General features: G+C 42.3%; 1 protein-coding gene across 2 annotated transcripts in view; it reads left to right on the plus strand.

Moving 5' to 3' along the window:
* The window catches only part of LOC126400713 (nardilysin-like), a 46,328-nt gene extending 32,102 nt beyond the window's left edge, over positions 1 to 14,226 (plus strand). For both annotated transcript variants that reach the window (XM_050061624.1, XM_050061623.1), the window contains 14 exons: positions 1,511 to 1,630; positions 1,749 to 1,800; positions 2,226 to 2,376; positions 5,721 to 5,848; positions 6,038 to 6,200; positions 6,408 to 6,439; positions 6,711 to 6,849; positions 7,604 to 7,651; positions 7,732 to 7,784; positions 10,279 to 10,362; positions 10,573 to 10,663; positions 10,919 to 11,035; positions 13,189 to 13,278; positions 13,368 to 14,226. In XM_050061624.1, coding sequence (XP_049917581.1) covers positions 1,511 to 1,630; positions 1,749 to 1,800; positions 2,226 to 2,376; positions 5,721 to 5,848; positions 6,038 to 6,200; positions 6,408 to 6,439; positions 6,711 to 6,849; positions 7,604 to 7,651; positions 7,732 to 7,784; positions 10,279 to 10,362; positions 10,573 to 10,663; positions 10,919 to 11,035; positions 13,189 to 13,278; positions 13,368 to 13,589 — 1,490 coding nt within the window. In that variant the 3' untranslated portion in view covers positions 13,590 to 14,226. The remainder of the gene's footprint in view (positions 1 to 1,510; positions 1,631 to 1,748; positions 1,801 to 2,225; positions 2,377 to 5,720; positions 5,849 to 6,037; positions 6,201 to 6,407; positions 6,440 to 6,710; positions 6,850 to 7,603; positions 7,652 to 7,731; positions 7,785 to 10,278; positions 10,363 to 10,572; positions 10,664 to 10,918; positions 11,036 to 13,188; positions 13,279 to 13,367) is intronic.
* Positions 14,227 to 15,418: the final 1,192 nt, after the last annotated feature.

The following is a 15,418-nucleotide window of genomic DNA, read 5'->3' on the forward strand; positions in this document are numbered from 1 at the left end:
TTTTTATTCAGATATCTTGAGTTGAGAGGTCAAGGGACTCTGTGAAAATGGCCACGCTCTTTTCCCTCATCAAATTTTGTCCCAAATTTGGAGCGTTATTTAGCGTCCTTCCTGAGAAGCTAGCATAACATGGATTCCTTAGATCTTTTAGTTTCATATGATAGCAGTATCGTTACTCTGGCTTTAAACCTTAGCCATCTATAGTGTCTGAAGCCCGGTGGTGGCGAGAGTAGCAGCACATAATTAACGTGATTATTAACGTGTTACGTTCAGACCTTAATCGCATCCCAATAAATGCTTTAACACTTAAAGCCCTGGTGATTATGTCGCACAAAGCTGATAGGTGAGTGGTTTATTAACATGACATAGTAGAGTTTCATATGTAATGGATTCAGTGTGGACAGAGAGCGTCCAATGTAACGTGATGCAGCGAGATAGTCTTGCAATTGCTGTTAGGGCACGGTCTTGAGGTGGCGCAGTGCGATGCAGTCTCCTGGTAGTGTATTAAATGCAAGCTATTGAAAATGACAGTATTTGAATGGACTGTAAATGATTAAAATATAAACATGCATTTCATGTCATGTTCAGGGGCCGCACAAAATGTTTCTGAGGGCCGCCACTGGCCCACGGGCCGCACTTTGAGCATCAATATTCTTACCAGACACATTTAGGTTTTTTTCCATTTTGAACTCGTCATCTCTTGAGGCAGTTTATCAGACTTAACGCAGCTCCCTCAGGAGCCACACAAGGCTTTATACAACTTCTTTCCACGTATGCAGTAGTACTCCCCAAGACCTGTAAACAGACTTTGATGTGTAAAATTGGCGCACACCCCCTTTTGAAATAATAATCACCAGAGATGAAGGTGACATGGTTTTCCTGCTGTGTAGTGTATCATTGCTTATCACAGAACCAGCTCCTGTAATGTGCCAGTGGCTAAAATCCCGTCCGGAACAAAACCTGTATTATATTAATCCTGTCTGAATGGGGCTTAGACAACACTGTGTTCAAACCTTGATAAGGATGCATTTTCGTGCTCAATAAATTGATGTGCAGGAGTCGAAGTTCACCATGTCCAACTTTAAAACGCCACAAATCCTTCACCATCACTCTGACATATCATGCAAATCCAGCAGCCTCTGCAGATGGCATTGATTGGGATAAATGGAGTACATTAATTAAAGGTCAAGATTTTAACTCCCAACAAGACACCTCTGGTCCAGTCCTGACCAAGCTTTCAGGGGCGACGCGTTTTTGGCATTGTGCTTATAAATTTTGGACGGCCACAGCAGCACATTGCCAATTCTGATAAAAATGTGGAAGAATGATGCGTCTTCACTTATTGGCCCAAGGGTTACTGAATCATTTATTGGGAGGGGGGGAGTTTTTTGACAACCAGCTGCGTGTTTATCCCAAACTGGACATATTGATTTGCTGAAACTCACACATTATTTATGAGATTGCACCGAGTGGAATTATGATGTTTTATTCTTTATGTGCATTTGTTCAGCCACTGACTTCACCCTGAAGCCGTCTGACTGCCCAGACACTGAGTTTCCTGTCCGGATAGCCGACAGCGACAGGGGCTGCCTGTGGTACAGGAAGGACAACAAATTCAAAATCCCTAAAGGTAAAATGTGTGTTTGCCTGTGCCTTGTGCATCATTTAGCACCCAGAGATGTTTCCACAAAGACTTTTGATATCATTAGAGAGGTGTTGACACTCGTTTGTCTTTTTTTCTGCTGCAGCCTACATCAGATTTCATCTAATCTCTCCTGTAATCCAGCAATCTGCTAAGAAGTAAGTTCAGGCTCAAATATGGCCCTGTGAAAATAGTGTTTGTTTTGTTAGCTGTAGCACTAATTAACATCTCTTTCTTTTCTGCCATCGTTTGTTCTCTCTCCTCCTCCAAATATATCTTCTTGGCCTTTTCATTGCTTCAATCCTCCTTTATACTTCCCTATTACCTCATCTCCTGTCCTTCCCTTCTTCTGCTTCTTCTTTTACCTCGCTTTAATCCTTTTTCACTCCTTCCTCCATCCCTACCTCTCACTCCCATCCCCCTCCTTCCCCTGCATCTCAACCTGCTTACCTCCTCTCCTCTACCTTTCCCTTCCTTGCTTTATTTCTCTGCCCTCTCTTTTTTCTTTACTTCTTATTCCCTAACTTCCTCTCCATCTTTTCTCACTCTGTCCACCTTTACCCCCGTCTGCCCTTTCCTCCAGCATTGTCTTGTTTGACCTGCTGGTCAACATCCTCGGCCACAACCTCGCTGAGCCGGCCTATGAAGCCGAAGTGGCCCAGCTGGAGTATAAACTGGTGGCCGGTGAACACGGCCTGGTCATCAAGGTTAAAGGATTTAACCACAAACTGCCTGTGAGTGAATGCCTCTCGAGAACCCCCGCACACAAACAGAAACAGATACGATTACATGCATTAAACCACACACTGATTAATAACAGTATGCACCAGATGACTCACTATGTATAAGATAAATCCTTATTTTCTCATTTGCTCCACAGCCCATACAGACTCTTCTTCCTGTGTGATTGTTGGTTACATGTATATGATTTATTTCAGATAGCTAAAGTAGGTGTTTGATACCATTTCCTAATGAGGTATGAGCACTATTTGTCTGTAAGTGGTAAATAACACCTTTATCAATGGTAATAAATCATTCATTAAAGCTACAGTTGGAAACTTTTACTAAGTTATTAAAAAGTTTTGTCATCTGACATCAGTACAGGAGACAGATAATCTATGTACGAAAGCACATTCCTCGTAGTGCTCCTCAGGGCATTTTTAGGAATCCATGGCGGTTAAAAGAAAGCAACCAATGAGAGCCAAGGAGTCTCTAAAGCAGCTGTCAGTCATATATAAAGGTGGTCAAAAAGCAACACAGTCTCACTCGGAAGTGACTTGCGGCATCAGGCACAGATGAAAAAAGCTGTCCTTCAACGTCAGCATGATACACGGTCAATCGCCATTATAGTTTAATGGCGTCAGGGGGAAATGTGGCAAGACAAGAACGAAAGTCAAAGCAGCGAAAGTCCAAGTGGTGGTGGATGAGTCCAACAAACAACGATTTCACCCGGGAGAGCGGTGTTCATGTCCCGTAAGATTCTAAAGCCAAACCCTGTCCTTTTTTCCTAAACCTAACCACGTGTTTTTGTTGTTGAAGGAAAAAAACGTCAATTCGAGTTGTTGTACTGCCGTAGTATGTTTATTTTGAAAGAGAATGTATGTAAACAGTAAATTTCCTGTGAAAACAGAAGTGTATCTAGAAAGAAGACAATGCATGTAACAGGCAGAACTTGACATAACATCGCAGAGCGTCAACAACCAACACACCCAGGGTACCTTGCACGTCCTATTTGAATGTGAAAAGTCCATGACCAAACGCCAATATCTGACGAGGTCGGAGTGAGAATGTGTTGAAAAAAGCCACAATATCCTGGATACGTGGATCGCTGCAGTATCAAGTTCCCGCCATCTGACCAATCGTGAGCAGCACCATTGTTCACACAGCTGTTATTTATGATGTCAAACCCCATTTTTTTACATTAAATAACTAACTACACCTGATCAGAAAAACAAACAGCGGCGTTAGAAGTACTACCTTAAGTGACAGAAACCATTTCGGGGGGAAAATTATTTGACATGTACTTTGATCTTTTAGTTTGCCCCATGTCCAGTCTGCCCACATGGAGGGGGTAGGATTTATGACCTATACTGCAACCAGCCACCAGGGGGAGATGTTTCGGCTTCACTTTTGTGGAGCTGACATGTCGCCCATCTATATACAGTCTGTGGGTCAAACTATCAAACTAGGTAGTGCTGATCAAATATGAATCAAGTTTCTGTGTCTGCATTGCCCATTTGTCACCTCAGATGTTTTCAGAGACAAATTTTAGTGTACTGTTAAGCTGTAAAATGAGAAAGTTTGTAACCGGGCCACCATGTTGGAAACAGCCAAAATGAAACAAAGCACAGCCCACCAGCAAGACTGACTTTTTCATTTCTGTCAGGACCAGTTAAGTCAAAGAAAACTTTATTTCCATTTGCAGTATTATATTTGGCGTTATGGCTCTGTTCTGGGATCTCTCTGCTTTTCCTTGGTCTACGCAGAAAGCGTCTTCCACGTGTCTACATGGAAAGCCTACGGCGGATAGGGTACACCTCCCTGCCCTTCCATGCGCCTCGTGAAAAGCCTTATGGCAGAGAGAGCACTCCTCCCTGCTCTTCCATGCACTTATGTGGAAAGCCTTAAGGCAGAAGAGAGAGAGCACACCTCTCTGCCCTTCCACGTGTAAAAGAGGAAAGCCTGAGGCAGAGAGAGAGCACACCTCCCTGCCCTTCCATGCACTTACGTGGAAAGCCTTGAGGCAGAAGAGAGAGAGCACACCTCTCTACCCTTCCACGTGTAAATGAGGAAAGCCTGAGGCAGAGAGAGAGCACACCTCCCTGCCCTTCCACGTGTAAATGAGGAAAGCCTGAGGCAGAGAGAGCAAACCTCCCTGTCCTTCCATGCACTTATGTGGAAAGCCTTAAGGCAGAAGAGAGAGAGCACACCTCTCTGCCCTTCCACGTGTAAATGAGGAAAGCCTGAGGCAGAGAGAGCAAACCTCCCTGCCCTTCCATGCACTTATGTGGAAAGTCTTAAGGCAGAAGAGAGAGAGCACACCTCCCTGCCCTTCCGTGCACGTATGTGGAAAGCCTTAAGGCAGAAGAGAGAGAGCATGCCTCTCTGCCCTTCCACGTGTAAATGAGGAAAGCGTGAGGCAGAGAGAGCAAAGACCCCTGGGAACAGAACAGAGCCAGCATCAATAACTTTGTGACCTGATCATCATATTGGAAAAAGTTGTGCTGAAACGAAGCACCGCCTACCAGCCAGGCTAACTTTCTCATTTTATAGCTAAACGGTACACTAAAATATGTTTCTGAAAACATTTAAGGTGACAAATAGGCAACGTAGTAACGAAATCTTGATTCATATTTGATCAGTGCTGTCTAGTTTGACAGTTGGTGCACGACCAGTGATTGACATGATTGACAGCTGTGTTAGAGACTCCTCAGCTCTGATTGGTTGTTTTTCTTTAGCAGTGGTGGATTTTGCAAATGCCATTACAGGCCGCATGACGAAGAGGAATATGATTTTTTTCACAGATTATCTGTCTTATGTCCTACTGTCAGGATGTAGTGACAGCTTCATTACATATGACAAAGTTATAGAAGTTACCTACTGTAGCTTTAAAGCTTTATAAATCATCATAATAGACACAGACCATCATAATTTGCCCTTAATAAGAAATATTGGACATTTTGGGTGATATTTGTCACACCCTGGCAACCAAATAGTTGGTCTTATTATTGGCTTTACAGGGATCAATAAATCATTAAAGGAAGGGTTCCACATTTTTGGAAATACACTTATTTGCTTCCTTTCTGAGAGTTCAATGAGAAGATTGATACCACTCTGTGTCTTCAGACCCGCATCAGTCTCCTCGTTTAAGTCTTGGCAGGAAAGCACTGAGCATATTTCCAAAAATGTCAAACTACTCCTGAAATGATTTATACACAATTACTCCTGCGGCTTAATTTTGAAGCTACTTTTTAACAGACAGACGGCATGCACACATAAATGTGTTTGTCATCATGCATGTTAACGATAGCGATTCTTCATCCTGTCTGTCTGTCTGTCTCTCCGTGTCTCTCCTCAGCTGCTGTTCCACCTGATCATTGACCACCTGGCTGATTTCTCTGCCTCCCCTGATGTCTTCAGCATGTTCACAGAGCAGCTCAAGAAAACGTACTTCAACATCCTCATTAAACCCGAGAAACTCGGCAAGTGAGTTGTTTACCTTCTGTCTCCTGACATTTCCAGCTCGCTGTCGGACTCATCTTCAAGTCTATGATGCCTTCTAGTGGTGAAATGTGTGACAGCCCTGAAAGGGAAAAACCTCCTGCTCTTGTTGTCCTCCTTTCACCTCTCTGTGTATCTCCCTCCGTCCTCCCTCCTCCCTCTCCTCTTTCTCAGGGATGTGCGTTTGCTGATCTTGGAGCACTCCCGCTGGTCCATGGTGGAGAAGTGTCAGGCTCTGACAGCCGGTCTGACCAGCGATGAACTCATGGACTTCAGCCGTAAATTCAGGGCTGAGCTGTACGCAGAGGGACTGGTGCAGGGCAACTTCAGCAGCTCTGTGAGTCGATGGCAGGCGGCATGCAGACATGACGTTTAATTAACAATAAAATTAACTGATTATATCTAATGGATGGGTTAATGTTCATGTCTGCACTTGCATCAATTGATTCTCAGTGTACTTGACGTTCTCGTGTCTCTGCTGCTCTCCTCTTCTCACTCTCTTGCTTCTACCTGTTCATTATCCTTAATTGTGTTTTCTCCACAGGAGTCAGAGCAGTTCCTGCAGTATGTCATAGAGTAAGTCAGCTATTACACTGAATGCACTCTCTAATGAGAACACCAATACTATACAATCAAATGGATTTGTTGCCGCCGTGCACAATAATTTGCATTAGCTGTAGTTGTTCACTCCATGATTCCCCTTTCATCTTCTTCACTGATGCTTTTTCCTTTATGCCCTCCTTTCAAACTGTCTTCCTCCTTGCTTCCTTTCCTCACCTATTTACCTATTTTGTTCTCTTTTTCTTTAATCCTCCTGTTTTGTCCTCTTTTGTTTTTCCTCTGGCAGAAAGTTGCAGTTCTCCAAGCTGCCAGCAGAGGTGCCGGTGATGTTCAGAGTCATTGAGCTCCCTCTTAAGCACCACATCTGTAAGGTCAAATCACTCAATAAGGGAGATGCCAACTCTGAGGTCACTGTTTACTACCAGGTACAACCAACATCAGCATCTTTCATATCCTCCTGAGACCCTTCGTTCTCATATGAGGACATCACATGTTGGATGTCCTGCACCTTATACTTCACTCTGCTTAACTTAGACCTGTTGTCCTCATCAAAACAAGATGGCAGCCATCTCTGCCAAGTCAGTGTGCAGCCGATCCCGACGCAAAAGTGGCCAAGATCCAAAACTTGATCACATTTTATGGTTGAAATTAAGTTTATGTATGATTAATAGTGTTTGTAGTTTGATATGGCAACAAATTTGACCAATTGTAGCATCAGTAACAAGCTATGACACTGTTAATTAGGAGGTACTCGTTTTAGGACATCGGGACTTTATTGTCGTCTCGTTTGAGGATGTTTGGACCAATTAGGTGTGACACTCTGTCTATACAGACAAAAGGACATTCCTTGCTTTGAGAAAGAAATAAGGACAATGCATCCAGATTTACAAAATGAGCAAATCACAAGACTTTTACATTTGTTGCATTATTTGTAATTTATTTTTGCACAACAACGTTCAGACATCTTTCATTTCTAAAAGTACTTCCTGTCCAAAGACAACGTTAAGTTATACTTATCTAGTTCTACTGATCCCAGACAGCTCGGAGACATTAAAAATGTGTACCGAACAGAAGCTGAGGTCTCAGGAGGATATCTACAATATTCTTATTCAAATATATTCCAATATAATTCTTTTTATTTACTGCACACTGTTTTCTTTCTCTCTTTGTTTTATCTAGTCTGGCCCCAAGCTCTTGAGGGAACACACACTGATGGAACTGTTGGTGGTACGTTTATTTTTCTGTATCAGTTTGCATTTTTATTGTGTCATCCGTCCACGCTGGACTAAATTGTTGTCTTCTTTCAGATGCACATGGAGGAACCCTGCTTTGACTTCCTCCGCACCAAAGAGACTCTCGGGTGAGTGTAGTTATGTTTTCAATAAAAATATTTACTTTTTAAAAAGGAATTTTATTAAATTTAGGCAAAATAGAACATTAACCAGTGTCTTCCTTTTAAAAGGTTGAATGTATAGGATTGGCAGACATTGGCAGAGACCCTGTTGCTTATATTGGTCAAATTTGTTGCCACATCAAACTACAAACATTATTGATGATAAATAAACAAGTTTCAACCATAAAATGTGATCAGGTTTTGGACCTTGTCCACTTTTGTGTACAAGGTCCAAACTGTGCAGACTGACTTGGCCGAGATGGCTGCCATCTTGTTTTTACATGGATTACTGTACTGTGCTCTTACTGCCACTAGATGGCACAAAAAAGTGTCCATGAACGAGGACAACAGGTCTAAGTTAAGTAGGATGAAGTATAAGGTCATGTTAACCCAAAATGTGATGTCCTCATACGAGGACACAGAGTCTCAGGAAGATGTAACATTCAAAAAAGTTGTTGTTTTTGTAACTGTATATCTACATGCAGAGCGAGTCCTCTCTAAGGAGTCTGCCCTGTTGTTCCACTGTAGTTAAGAATCATTTCTCTACCGTTCATTTTGCTTGATGAATCACTTTTATTTGTCTTTTTAAAAAATATCCCTTTGCCATGTTTTAAATATTAGTATTTCTTGAATATTTATTTATGTATTATATTTTGTAAAGCACGTTGTGTTTTCACAGTGACTAATTTCTTTTAGGCATATAAATTCAACCCAAGGATACATTTAATTAATAAAGCACTAGCAGCTCTGATACAGGTGCCATTTCATGGTTGCTTGTTAGTGTGATAGCTTTCCTTCTTTATTAAAGCATTTTCTGAAACTTGTTTTTAGTTCTTTACTAAGTTATTTTATGTGCAAATTGAAGACAGGAATGGAAATGTATTTCTTTTCTTCTGTTTTGATGTCTCTGTCTCTGTCTGTAATTTGGATTGCTATTTTTGTGCTTCCCAGAAGAACAAACGTACTTATCATGTTCAGAAACTGTAGTAATGTTGAAGCCTGTACTTAAAGGGACAGTTCACCCCAAAATCTTAAATATGTATTTTTCCTCTTACCTGTAGTGCTGGTTATTTGTATAGATTATTTTGGTGTGAGATTGGTGGAGATGTCGGCTGTAGAGTTGTCGGCCTTCTCTCAAATATAATGGAACTAGATGGCACTCAGCTTGTGGTGCTCAAAAACACTGAACACTGGTGCTAAAAAACACTCAACAGCAATGTCTCTTTCCAGAAATCATGACCCAAGATAATCCACAGACCTTGTTGTGAGCAGTTTCATGTAGGAGCTATTTTCTCTATATCGAACTACATCAACCGAATGTTTCACCACGCAGAGGGAAGAACTGAATAGAATATATCTTTATTGTCCATCATGGGTGGAACTTTGTCTTCAAGACAACATTGTAAAAAACAGACGAACAGTCAGTAAAACAAACATACAAAGTCATTACAAAACACTTAACACATTAAATCATTAAATCATGTCATTGTCTGTCTGTAGTTTAAAATTCATCAGTCACGTTGTTGAGTTAAGAATACTGAGGCACTTGGGATGAAGGATTTCTTAAATACATTTTTGATCGCCAGAGGGACTCTGTAGCGCCTCCCGGAGCTCAAGACCTCAAAGTAGCTGAAGAGAGGGTGGGTGCTATCTGCCAAGGTACTCCTCTTTTTGTGTGCATATGCTCGTGGACAAGAGGCTCATGCTTCAGTATGGCTAGGTGAGCTAGCAGTAGATTAACGCTTCCTTCTTCGTAGTGATACAGTTGGTGGGTGTAGCTCGATAGATAGAAAATAGTTCCTACATGAAACTGCTCACAACAAGGTCTGTGGATTATCTTGTGTAACCAGGTCATGATTTCTAGAAAGAGACATTGCTGTTGAGTTTTTCAAATGTATTTTTTTGCTGCTTTGAGCACCACAAGCCGAGTGCCATCTAGTTCCATTATAATCGAGAGAAGGCAGACATCTCTACAGCCGATATCTCCAACACTCTGCAACTCACACCAAAACCATCTAGACTGATGAAGAGCTCTACAGGTAAGAGAAAAAATATGTATTTTTCATTTTGGGGTGAACTGTCCCTTTAAACTGCTCTAGTTTAATTGGGACAATGTTTTCATATTCATCCGGCCTTTGAATCGTATTAGTTACTACATATTTAAATTCCAGTTTCCTGATTTTCAGACTATTACCATGAATCATAGACATACAAGGACTTAGTTTTTTTGCATTGCTGTCAATGAACTGAACTCAGAAATAGACAAAACAGTTATAAACAAGGACAACAATGCCGAACAAATACAGGTAAAGAATAGAGTGCAAAGTGAAGAATGTCAGGACAGGTGGGGCATTAACTTATGGCAAATATAACGCACTCTCTCATGAAGTCATTTTGATCTGCCTCTGTTTATGTGCTCATCTGTCATCCAAGCTGTCTTGTTTCATGTCCCCTTCTGCAGGTACCACGTCTACCCCACCTGCAGAAACACCTCAGGCGTTCTAGGCTTCTCTGTCACTGTGGAAACGCAAGCCACGAAGTTCAAGTGAGTCTGCAACACAATTGTAACCTTTCATTTGCCCAAAAGCAAGATCCGATTTATCTTAACCGCTTTTCCCAAAACCAAGGTACCATTTATCTATCCGGCCCTGCAAAGAGAGGAGCGAGTGGAACTGATAAATGACTGAAGGAATCAAATACACCCTATAGCCCATAATACATCTCTTACCTCTCACCAACTTTTTTCTTCTCTCAGTACCGAGCTGGTGGAGTTAAAGATTGAAGAGTTTTTGGCTTCATTTGGGGAGACGCTCGATTCGCTGACTGAGGAGGCCTTTAATACTCAGGTTTGTGTCTGTGTGTGTGTAATATTTTGTGTATTTGTGAGTTCCCCCTCATTGTTATGCAAGAGCAGGAAAGTTACAGCAAATGATACAAGAAGTTTTAGAAGAGTCAAAAGTTTCTTTTCAAGTTACTCTGGTGGATTATAACACATCTCCTAACCATGTAAAACCCAGCTGCGCAGTCAGGTCTGCTGTCGCTCTTTCAAGTACTCGTGGATTTCAAAACCGCGTGTGTGTATGTGTGTGTGTTTTGCACAGGTGACTGCGTTAGTGAAGCTGAAGGAGTGTGAGGACACGCACCTCGGGGAGGAGGTGGATAGGAACTGGGCCGAGGTGGTTACACAGCAGTATGTGTTTGACAGGCTCCACAGAGAGGTGAGGACAACACACACACACAAAGACGCTCACACACACACATCATCAGCCAAATAGGTAAATGAATGGGTACATCCTCTTTCTGCTTTTGTGGACTATGTATTGACTCTAAACGGTCGGGTCCATCTGCGTTCTTTTCCGTGCTTTTCAAACGGAAACTCCACTCAGCTGTTAGCAAAAAGTGGTGACGTATAATACAGCGCTGATGCTGTCCCGTCCCTCAACCTCAACACGTGACATTTGCCAACAGTGAAATCATGGATAGAGAGGTAAATGTTAGCGTGGAAGATTTGAGCTTTGAGTTAGAAGATGGTGCCTTTATCTAACCAGGTGAAAACACACTCAGAGTCAGTGATACTACATTTGTACACGTTTATAGATCCACAGTCAATATATCACCTACAGTAGATGGATTTCAGCAGCTCCAGGTTTGGAGAAGCAAACACGAGCACTAGGGCACAGAAGCTTATCAGCGTACAGCTAAGGACACCACATTAGTTCTCTTTCAGTTGATTCACTTGGTACAGCACATATACTATCAGACATCACGCCCTTCATGGCCTACCAGAAGACACCTCTGTTCACGCCTTTTAAGGCAGATGACCTGTGGTGACACATATGTACATATACACCCATCACCACAGTCATCCCTCAGTTTGATGGCCGCTTGTCACTGAACCCAGCTGCACAGCAGGGCAATGCAGTGTTGTACCTTGTTCCTCTCCGTCAGGGAACAGAAGTTACTGTCATAACATTTGTTTGTTCTGAAAGTCACACAATAATAATAATAATAACTCCTCGTATTCTGCAAGTTAAAATGACTGTTTCTGTCAAAGGAGTTTGGTGGCTACGGACAGGGGCAGCAGCAAATCATATTTTAGCCTCCAAAAAACAAAGACCACCCCCAAAAAAACAGTATCAGTTGAAGTGTCTGCTATATTTAGATTATTTTCACGGCTTTACTTTGCCGTCAGACAGCCTTTTCTGAAAGGGAAGTGACGCTGTTACATTACCCTCTTCAAAGACACCAGACTCAATTAACAGAAACAGTAATTCTACCTCACAGCACACAGGAGTTGCTTCACTTCCGCTGCCTCGGTTGTTGAGATTGTTTGTGTCAATGTGACTTTCAGGACTGAACTAATGTGGCATCATGGGTTTATATGGGCAGTATGTGAGTTTATATATTTATTTATTTATACGTGGATTCATAAGTCACAGTGTCATGCAGAGACCTACGTCAGATCACATGGGAAACAGTTTTTAGGACGGCTTTGGAAAAAAACATTTGGACCCTAAATCATACTTTGACCAAAATTTGAATACACAAGGAAGACTACTGGGAAGCTACAGAATGATATAAAAACTTTAAAGAATAATAGAGTGACCCTTTAATTAATTCCCTTACCTCCAATCCTGTCCGCAATCTTTACCACTGATCTTTACCACGTTTAAATTAACAGGAACGTTTACATGTGGGGATATTCTATTACTGTGAAACTATCACTGCGTTCTCTGACAACTTAATCCACCATTTGTTGCCCATGTGTCCCTTGTTCTTTACAGTTTGTCCCTTTTTTCATATCACACACAAAACAAACCTAAACCCAACCGCAAAGAGTTGTACAAATGCAAACTGCACATGCCACATTTCACACCAAATCTCACTCCTAACACTGCTAGACTGAGTGAAGCACCATTAATTTTAATTTTGCCCACTAGGGGGCAAAAGAGCACACACATATAACATGAACATATCATGTTTATAACATGTACTGACACTGTGGTACTGCTAATTCACACACATGCAGCACACAAAGCAGCATCGCCACCCTACGAATGTGAGTCCAATATTTTCTCACCCTTTACCTTTGGAGTGAACTCCACCAGCTCCTGAGGGAAATATGTGACTCTTTATCTGCTAGATGCTCCACTTTCCCCACCAGTGACAAATTGTGTCTGTCTCTGCTGCACAGTGGGTTTATCTGAGCTGCTGCTGCTGCTGCTGCTGCAGCAGACGGGCTTTGACAGAAGTAGTGAGACTGAACATCCACTAAATGAGCCATAAAGCTGTAACAATAATCTAAAAGAGGCTAAACTCACAATGAAGGGAGCCTCTCATTCAGCCCTCATCTGTGCTTGTGTGTGTTTAGATCGAAGCTCTGAAGCAGATGACCCGGGCTGAGCTGGTCTCCTGGTTCAGAGAACACAGAGGACAGAGCAGCCGCAAACTCAGCGTTCATGTAAGCTTCATGTTTGTATGTGTTAGTGCATGTTTGACAGAGAAAGAGTGCACATGTAGCAACACACTAATCATCCCTGTCTCCTGAAGGTGGTGGGATTCGGTGCTGAGGAGAACGACGAGGAGGGTGGCGGGAAGAAAGAAGGAGAAGAGGGCAAAGAGGAGGGTCTGTGTGGCTCTACCTACGGAGAGGTGTCTAAGCTCACCTTCCTGCCGCCCTCGCCCAAGATGGCGGGCGTCGTAGCCGTCATGGACATCCCTGCTTTCACCAAAGACCTGCCTCTCTTCCCCTACCACAAGATCCTCGAATAATCCGCCGCTCAGACTGCGAGATAGACAGATGGCTGTGCTTTGCCTCTCACTGAGCCACGTTCAGGGACTCTGCCTCATTAGGGATGCAGGCACTTAATATGTGGAGGTGAGGGAAGGTTGAAACAGCTTCGGCTCCTCTCTGGACCTGCTTTGTGCCTCCGGGGGCCCAGCTGTAGTTTTTACCCATACTGTGTGCATCAGCAGAAAGCCTGGAAGTGATGATAGAGTTTTTCTTTTAGCTAAGTGATAATCTATTCAGCTTTCTCACACTCAATTATTTTATATCCTCAGACACCGGGAGTGTGGGAGCACTCTATCTATTCCTCTATCCCGCACTGACTGAAAATCTTTTGAATCAAATTTTAATTTATTTGGTTCTCTGAGCTCTGCTGCTATTACAACCCCAAATCCCTGTCTTCTCCACTGTTTGTGTTGGAGTCCAGGCTCAGTTTAATACCGTTTAAAAACACTAATCAACTGTGGAAACTGCAGAAACGCCGAACGCTTTGAACTCCAGATGTGTGTGTTTGAGTGATCGTGTGCTGGATTTCGAGCTCTGCTGTGTACTACTGTTATTAGCTGACCTGGATCATGCTCTGGTATGAAACTGCAAAGAGAATAAATCAATGAGTGAATGAATGAAGCAATGTGCTCACTTCAGAAAACACTTGAATCTATTAAGCAGAAAAAAGGTACACTCAACCCTGTGAAATGTTGAGACTGTGATTCGGTTTATTTTGATATTTTCATTGCGTCATCTTGGAAGGAATTTACACGCACTATTTTGACAAACACCACACACAACCAGTTATTGAATCCAGCGCGTGATAAACAGCAAGGTCTTTTTAAAGTCAGAAGTGTTTGCATGCTGGTGACTCAGTGTGGCGTCAGCTGTTTAATTTACACAGGTTTAATTTATGTGCAAATCGTACATTACTCACAGACTCTCAACCTCCTCCTCCCCGAGGGAAAGGTTGTTCCGGGCGATATTGTGTCGGGCTTGTGGCTGGTGACACTCTGCACTGTTGAATGTAATTAAAAATTAATCCTGAGCCCAGCACAGCAGAGCGTGTTAACAGAATTGACTAATATGCCCACAGGGAAGCGTCATACTGTAGCAAAGTCTTCACCTGCAGTTGCCTCATGTATTATGATACCTGTGCAACCTGTGTGATGGGTGGCAAACCATTTGTTTGTTATACAATTCCCTCACTTTGTGCACAGTGGAATTGAATCTGGAAAGAAAGGGCAAAAATGGAAGCTCACTATTGTCTAAAACAGGGCAGGGGTAGGCAACCTGAGGCTCCGGAGCCACATGTGGCTCTTTAGCACCTCTCCAGTGGCTCCTTGACAAAAAAAAAATTACATGGAAATGAATAATGGTTATGTTTTTTAACATTTTATTTTTTATATATCAGTGTTGTAGGCCTAAAGAAACTCCTGCATTCTCCAATTGTAAAACTGTGAAGCCTCCAAACCAAATGAAAATAACTAACACATCTACTGCCTGGAGCCTTTGCCTTGAAATTTTGCCAAACCTCCACAGCAGAGGCTCGTCTTGAGTCCTCCTAGCTGGTTAGCTATGGATGCCAAATCCACAAAAGTAAAGGTGTCAGAATAAAACAGAGAATTAAGTAGTGTTTGGACAGATTTGTTTGCTTTCACCACCAGCTCTGCAAAGATAAAATACCAAATAATCATAAATAATGCCCTGTAGAGTCGCTACCTTGTGGTAACACATGAATGATCATGTAGACTATTAGTATAGGCTAATTTAGTCTTAATAGGCTGTTTTACCCTCATTAAAAGCCTCAAATATGTTTTGTGGC

Source organism: Epinephelus moara, chromosome 14 (assembly GCF_006386435.1).
Source record: "Epinephelus moara isolate mb chromosome 14, YSFRI_EMoa_1.0, whole genome shotgun sequence".
In the NCBI taxonomy this organism is placed as follows: domain Eukaryota; kingdom Metazoa; phylum Chordata; class Actinopteri; order Perciformes; family Serranidae; genus Epinephelus; species Epinephelus moara.